This window comes from Rhinocladiella mackenziei (genome assembly GCF_000835555.1).
Source record: "Rhinocladiella mackenziei CBS 650.93 unplaced genomic scaffold supercont1.9, whole genome shotgun sequence".
In the NCBI taxonomy this organism is placed as follows: Eukaryota; Fungi; Ascomycota; class Eurotiomycetes; order Chaetothyriales; family Herpotrichiellaceae; genus Rhinocladiella; species Rhinocladiella mackenziei.
The window spans coordinates 1,209,499-1,216,991 of NW_013550596.1; the positions used below are offsets into that span (position 1 = coordinate 1,209,499).

The following is a 7,493-nucleotide window of genomic DNA, read 5'->3' on the forward strand; positions in this document are numbered from 1 at the left end:
GGCAGGTGACATCCGACTGCCCGTAATCTTGCAAGGCCTGACTGAAGTCGAACAGTGCAGAGTAAGGGACGACGATTTCGGAATGCTTCGCACCGGTCCTTGCCAAATGTCTCAGACAACCCTGGACGATCACAGCAACACCATCCATGCCCGACTTGGTCCCCCGTTGGTGATTATGGCTGTCGTTGGTTATCGTCATTCCTCAAACATAAACATCAGGGCAGTATGCTCTGTTCATTTTCATTCTCTTATGGATCAATACAGGAATTAATCCTTGAATTGTGCCAATAATGATGTCAATCTATTGGAAATCTAAAATTTTTTACAATCTAGCTTGCGACGAAATTGGAATATGGCCAATGGCCAATAGTAAATGTCAATCAAAAGTCAGCCCCTGTACCTGCACCGGCAGCCAGAAGCCGGTCTGTCGATTTGGTCGAGTGCTTCGTTTGACTGCTCGTCGGGGTTGATTGATGATGATTGCGATTCTATCCTTGCACTATTGTCCTGCCGTACTTCCGTTGTGCCTTGTACTAGAAGCTGAGTTTGGCTCTGGTCATTTGCCCCCTCCAAACTCGTATTCGCGCGCTCTCATTCCGATTGAAATTTTCAGAGACCAAATTTAGAAGACATTTGCCCGAAGGGTATCGGCTGAATGGGGCAATATCCCCGTGCCCCAAACTTTCCATGGGTGTCCCCTACCAGATATACTATCCTGCACCGGTTGTCGGTAGCTGGAGTCCAAGGGTGGCGGTTCAGAAAATGCCAGTGTCATTGTCACTATTAACGGTCCCTGTCATCTGGTAAGGTAACAATCGATCAATCAATCAAATCATTTGCGGTGTACCCGGCTAACCACCCAGGCCCGTCGCCTCGGTAAGAATGTGGTGGTTGTTGGAATTGGTGATGATTGGGGGGCCCTTCTCCTCACTTCAGGTGGAGGTCCTCGCTTCGAATGGGATTTGGGTATATAAAATGCTAGCTCCGTACCTCGACCTGTGACCTCCATTAGATGGACACCAACGACAAGCACGTGGGATGTATATGATGTGGACTGACTCGGATTGCCTAGTTTCCCAGATTGGATGCGACGTATTAGTAATTCGGCCTCCTCTTTGCAGTTTGATGTGCAGGTTTCTTTGCCTCTACACATCGGTTTGATCAGATCGTGGAGGTTGAAGTGGTGACTGAGGCGAGCGAAGACTATAAACAAGTATTTGGGTATTTGGGGTGATGTTGAGGAGCGTATCGGCGTCCATTGCGTTTCGAGTCTGCGGCTGGGATCCGTATGAAAGGAATTGAATTATCCCTGTGCCATCAATGGCGAAATCAGCAGACGGTGTCGCAGAACCCGAGCCTGCTCCTGGCGTCGCGGCGGGGAGTGCAGCTTCGGCCGGGGCGGGGAGGTCGAGGCCAGATACATGTTCATCTGCCATCAAAGTCTTGGTGACAGGCGGCCTCGGATTCGTGGGCTCCGCGATCGTACGCTCATTGCAGGAATTGCATCCTGAATGGAGTGTTTGGATCCTTGACCATCGTGAAGATCCGAGACATGGAAAAGAGCACAAGAATGACGGGTACGAAGACGACGAGCTGGATTTACTTAGGGGCTGCGCCTACGAGTATGTGCAAGCTGATATCACGGATGAAACGGAGGTGAAGAAAGTATTGGCTTGGGTCAGGCCTGATGCGGTGGTGCATACGGCGGGTATTGTACCGCCGTTGAGTGAACGGTAGGTTCTTGTCTTTAGTCCATGTCCATGACCAATCTCTGACCCTTTCTTACCATTGGGGTCCATGGTGACTTATCTTGGTGTAACGACAGATATTCACGCCGTTTAGAACGTCTTGTCAAGAATGTCAATGTGAATGGAACACGACATGTGGTGGAAGCAGCCAGCATCAGCGGATGCAAAGCTCTTGTGTACACGAGCAGTTGCTGCGCAGTAACGGATGATATGACTCAACCGTATGCGAATATCGACGAGAGATGGCCGGTTCCCGAGAAATCTTTGATCTATGGCGAAAGCAAAGTGGAAGCCGAAAGAATTGTGATTGCTGCCAACAACCCAGGCCGGATCGAGAAAACAAGAGAAGGCGACGAAGATAGCCCCCAATATTCAATGTCCACATGCGTTTTGAGGCCGTCGGTTCTTTTCGGAGAAGGAGACAATCAGCTGATACCTCCGATCCACGCATGTATCGCGAAACAAGAGACTCGCTACCGACTCGGAGATGGAACTAATTTGTGGGACACGACGTACGTGGGCAATGTGGCCGATGCACATGTTTTGGCGGTGGAAAACCTGTTTTCGGCCCAGCCGTCGGTGAGATGTGGTGGGATGCGGAGGGGAACGGCGGCAGGCGAGACGTTCTTCATACAAAACAACGAGCCGATTTCATTTCGAGAGTTCAGCCTCGCGGTTTGGCGGGAGTTTGGACATTACCCGCCGCCGTTGGAAATTCCCATCCCAGCAGGACTGGGGTGGATCTTGGGCTTGTTCGCGGAAGTCATTACGCGAATCTACGGAACAACAACGACCCTCTCCCGTGGAAGCGTCATGGATGCCTGTGCTATGAGGTATGCCAGCGGTGATAAGGCCAGAGAAATTCTCGGCTATCGTCCCAGAGTAGGGCTGGAGGCAGGCATCAAGAGAGGCTGCCAAGTGAGTTAAGTTTGTTTGACGTTTTATCCACTCCTCCCCCTTCCTCCCCCCCGGGCGCAAGTTTGGGGCCTTTTTGGGGACGTAGTCTCGGCTGCTCGGCAGAGGCTTTTGCTAACAGATGCAACGTTGATCAGGATTATGCACGACGGTTGAAAAGACGGCAGCCTTGAGGGACATGTTTTGCGTGGTTGAAAGTTGCAGTTATAGAAACCCAAGATGTCGGAGATTGGTTTTTGACACCAAGCCAGTTTAGTGTTTCTCGCAGAGGTGTTTGCGACTCATGTTTGCCTGGAAAACGCTGGCCTGTGCACCTGTTTATGTCACAGCACGGCCGTATATCCCATACCTACATAGAACCCGGAGGGACTCCTTGAGGGGGCAGTACCTGCCACTTTCCGGTCAGACTGCTGTACATTTCGGGAGGGAAGAGTACATAGCCAATATATTTGTGAGCAAAATAATGCCTCGGATTGTGTTTGGAGAAGGGAACCCTGCTCGGGGAATGAGTCAAGAGTTCCTCGCCTTAGCAATGCTTACGGTACACAGACAGCAGAGATCTAGACCCCTCTAGGAACATGTTTAGAGCGTTTTCAGTACGGAGCCGTGCTTGGGGGCCAGGGAGGGTGAAAAGAGGTAGCGCAAGTCCGAACCCCACCGGGAATACTCTCTTCTTTACCGGATGTGGTAGTAACGTACCACATAACGGGTACTTGCCCGCCGGATGATGGGGTAAGACTGCTAGGTTCCTGGCTCTATTTTCTTGGTAGGAAAGGATGGGCACAGGATTAGTTCTATCCATCCAGGCTATGAACGCGGGAGCAAAGCGAATGGAAGCTTGATTGCGTCTCTCTATTTCTCCTCCAATGGGGCATTTGCGCCTGATTCATTTCCCTTTCAAAGCTCTGGATTCAAGTGGGATTGTCCCGGGTTACACCCACGCAGGTACTCGCTGACCTTACGGCAAGTGGCTAGGTACTTGCCGTTAAGTACTTGACGGCCGTCTCACATTCAGCGCCCGGCGTTCGGAAAATGACGTTTTCCGGGCTTGGCAGACCCGGGAAGCCAATCAAGATGGTGGAACGGCGACCAGGCTGGTAACAAGCCTCCTTGATACCTCGACATCACCTTCCAGGGGGAAACCATTCCATCACCCCTTTTCCCCTGTACCACCACCACACCACACATCACGCCCCAGGCTCTTGATCCTCCCGTAAACGTACTGCTTTTGGGTGGTCATTGCTCTCCCAACCAACTCCTGTCTCCATCTCCTCGCTCTCCTTCACCTTCTTCGTCTCTTTTCGCCCTGAACAGTCTCCTCGTTCCTGGAACAGCGAGCTCGCTTCACTCCCATCGATCTCGCTCCCTCAGTCATCGTTCATCCCGCCCTCATGGAACCCATGATGGCATGATCCATCGTCCAGCCGTCCATCTTTAGCAGATCCCCTTTGGGGGACCACTCTTGACGCTCTACCCGAGTCTGGAACTTTTCCGCTCCCTTAGAGTCCTAAAAGGAATCTCAGTTCATGGTCCCGGAGGCTCGTACGTACTCTCTGGCCGGGTCCCCCGGGAGGAAAGCTCATTTCCATTTCTTCATCTCTTTACGGGCACCGGCCAACTTACCCAATGTCCACCATATCCTCAGCTCCCGTATTCCCCGGACCTAAGCGGACACCATCATAACCAGGCTCTTCCATGCTTCCAAAGGTTCCATCAAACTGCCACTGTTAGGCACCATCGCCACCCTATATTCTCTTCTAAACCTTGGTCCCCTCCTTCCAGAAACTTCGAACTCGTCACCTCACCCAAGGCCGGTGCAGATCATACCCATGATCGGCGAACAGGGTGCTCATTCAAAATTTGGGCATCAGTGGCATCGGATGGTCTTGTCCTGGAGTTTTGAACCTTCTTCAGGGATCGACCTAATCCTCGTTCCCTCGGGAGGCCCATTTTCCTTTTTTTTTTTTTTTTTTTCCCCCCCCCCCCCTTTCGCCTTTCTTTTTGGTCCCCTGTTCCTGGTGATCTACTTTAACGGCCAAACTTTCTTCTTGAATCGAGCATCCGTCAATACCGTAACTATTGGCTGGTTTTCAACCTGGAAAATACAAAGTAATTTTGCAACCTGCTTTGTTTGAAGGTCGGCAGCTGGTTCCCTTTTCCTCCGACTGCCTTGACCCTTTGGAAATTAGTCTCGAGGTAAGTTATGCAAATCTCGCGACACTAACCCTCATGATGCAGGAGGTGAACTACACTGTAGTTGGCTGGGACCTGACTGACGCACTGGCTAGCCCAGGGTCGCGTCGCATGCCCATCCACCCGCTACCGTTGCCAACCCCCCAGCCATTGATCGCCGCCGCGTTCTCGAAACGACCACCCAACGGCGCAACGAACCTGAATGCCCTTCCCCTTCATTCTCCATTTTAGGGCTGCTCGCGCGACTTACAGGCATCATGCTCGTAGACGGGAGAGACAGTGGGAACTATTTTCGCGACCGAATTGGACATTCTTTCGCGTTGTGATACTCGATGTTGGAGAAACGCGTGACTGGGCTCAGATGCAATTCACGTTCTACCTAGAAGACCAAATCCTCCATTCACCGACTCTCGGGCATCAACTGCAACGAACATTGGCGAGCAGCAAATGTTAGGCATTTCCGATCGATGAACGTGCCGGCCGTGCCCGTGACGTGCACTCCCGTATTCAAGAAGAAATTAATGAGCTTCCAGAAAAACCAGGCCCCCATACGCCATCGCTCCCATCCAGGGCCAACTTGTTATGCGGCACGAGTTCTGTGGCGTTCGTCCTCGGGGAGCCGGCTCCAACAGACCTTGTTAGACTTGCTAAAAAAGTGCACAATCCAACGGGAGACGCCTCAACGCCTCATCCAAGGTGTCGGCAACAATCCGCCGCCAAGTTTTGTCAGGCACTTTTGTTTCAGCCCCTGTCAAGGTGGGCCTTTTCTGTAAGAAACTAGGCCACCCCCGGGGTTGCGGAATGAGTGGACATCAGACAACTTACCTCCAAAGAAGTTCCAGAATCGCATTAGGAATGGGTCGGGAGGGCCAAAGCCACTGCCTCGTCCCCTCTCCACGTGTCTCTGACGAATTCCATATCACTATTGGACTTCATCTTTTCTTGTTCCCATTTCGTGCTGAGTCTGGCATCAGAAAGAATGCCCAATACTTGATGGGCGCCCGACGCGAAGCCCCTGGCCATCGGATCAATCCTCTTTCTCCTATCAGAGTGGGAGCCCGTACACACAACTTGCCGGCATACTTCTTCGGCTCTACTCCTTCTCCCGAGTGCATATCACTTTGACCGGTTTGATCATGTTGGCCTTGACATCTCCGATCTCAAGTCTACATTCTACCTACCCTTCTTCGGGACTCGCCCCTGGTGTTCAGTTTGCTCTTGACTTGACCGACAACAACGCGGGCATGACTGAGCAGGAGGATTTTCTGTTTTCGAGACCACCAGACACCGCCAACTTAATGCCGCTTGCCGAAAGCCCCTCGCCATTTTCCGTACAAAGGTAGGTGGGCTCGTCCGTCGATTATTTCGCGTGGATGTCGTGACTGAGACTCCAAGTTGCAGCAGATTTACGCCTTGGTCGTTGTCCACGTACGACCCGTTCGCTGGCGAACCCGGCGGGCGTATATCTCCTGATCGAACGGAGAGACTGCGCCAAAGGCTGCCGCCAGAGATCCATGGCGCAACCCGCGCTCCTACGACGACGGCCGTGGGTGAACCATTCCGCCCACTGTCGTTTGGTTCCCAATCTTCTGCCCTCAACTCGGACCCGGGCACATTTCCGCCGCATAACCTTCCTCCAAGGTCGAATCCCGACGATCAAACGATGGCCCTCCGACGACAGAGCCAGGACAGTTATGGTCTGCAAACGGGGTCTCCGACCAGTCAAGGCTATACGGAGTATGACTTGGAGACGCAGAACCGACGTGGCTCAGAGATGGGTAGGACTACCCGCTACCATACTCGTCGCCGACCATTCAACCAGGATGAATTTGACGGTCCATCTCAACTCCTGCCTTTGCCATTACCGCAGCAAGAGCATGCCCGATCTCAAGCACTTCCTTCTCTCCCGGTCCACCTGGATATGAAGGAACAAGACGAAATCACCCTCCGTGTCAACGATATTTTATCTCGATGCGCATTTCACTTCGTGGCGAAATATCAATTCCCCATCCCGCTCGAGCGAGACAAGCCCCGTGTTCGAACCCCGGCAGATCGAGAATGGACAGAATGGGCTTATCTGCTGAAAAGGCTTGCCACGAAACGGCGGATACCAGCCCGTGTACTCTATGATAATCAAATCAAACAATTCGTCACCACACTAGAGAATTCGATCGCTGTCAGACAGAATAGCAGAGACCAGCAAACCAGAACGCCCAAGGACGACCGTTACATGCTGCAACTTGTCAGTGCCGGCACTCAGGTTGCTAAAATTTTGATGGACTCATTGTCCATGGAACAGCTTGATGCTCTATATAGGCAGACGGAGAGCGTAATCCTCGAGAGGAGAGCCAGACTCAGGGGACTGGGATTCCAATGAGGGAGGCTCGCCAGACTTGTTAAAATGATTTTACTTTGTTAACAGCCATGATAAAGAGGGAATCACTTCTTTGCTGCTGATGTTGATGCCACATACTTCATTCCAAAGGGAACATTGCTTGTTACTAATTTACTGAGCCAAATTATACCCCTGTTGGTTTCAACCTGACAAGATCCTGCTGGTTCATGATCAAATCCCGTATCGCTCATCGTTTCACACGACCCGGTGTGTGGTTATTTGGCTAGTAATGGGGGGGGGGG

The 7,493-nt window shown here is 51.9% G+C and overlaps 2 protein-coding genes across 2 annotated transcripts; both read left to right on the top strand.

The window, feature by feature from the left end:
• Window positions 1-1,320: 1,320 nt before the first annotated feature.
• Window positions 1,321-2,675, top strand: Z518_10644 (uncharacterized protein; the record flags this gene model as incomplete). Its single annotated transcript, XM_013412186.1, has 2 exons — window positions 1,321-1,733; window positions 1,826-2,675. 2 exons carry the CDS (start codon window positions 1,321-1,323, stop codon window positions 2,673-2,675), a joined length of 1,263 nt encoding a protein of 420 aa, XP_013267640.1.
• Window positions 2,676-5,992: 3,317 nt separating this feature from the next.
• Z518_10645 (uncharacterized protein) lies at window positions 5,993-7,233 on the top strand (the record flags this gene model as incomplete). Its single annotated transcript, XM_013412187.1, has 2 exons — window positions 5,993-6,195; window positions 6,258-7,233. The coding sequence occupies 2 exons, from the start codon at window positions 5,993-5,995 to the stop codon at window positions 7,231-7,233; spliced, it is 1,179 nt and encodes a 392-aa protein (XP_013267641.1).
• Between the last annotated feature and the right edge of the window lie 260 nt (window positions 7,234-7,493).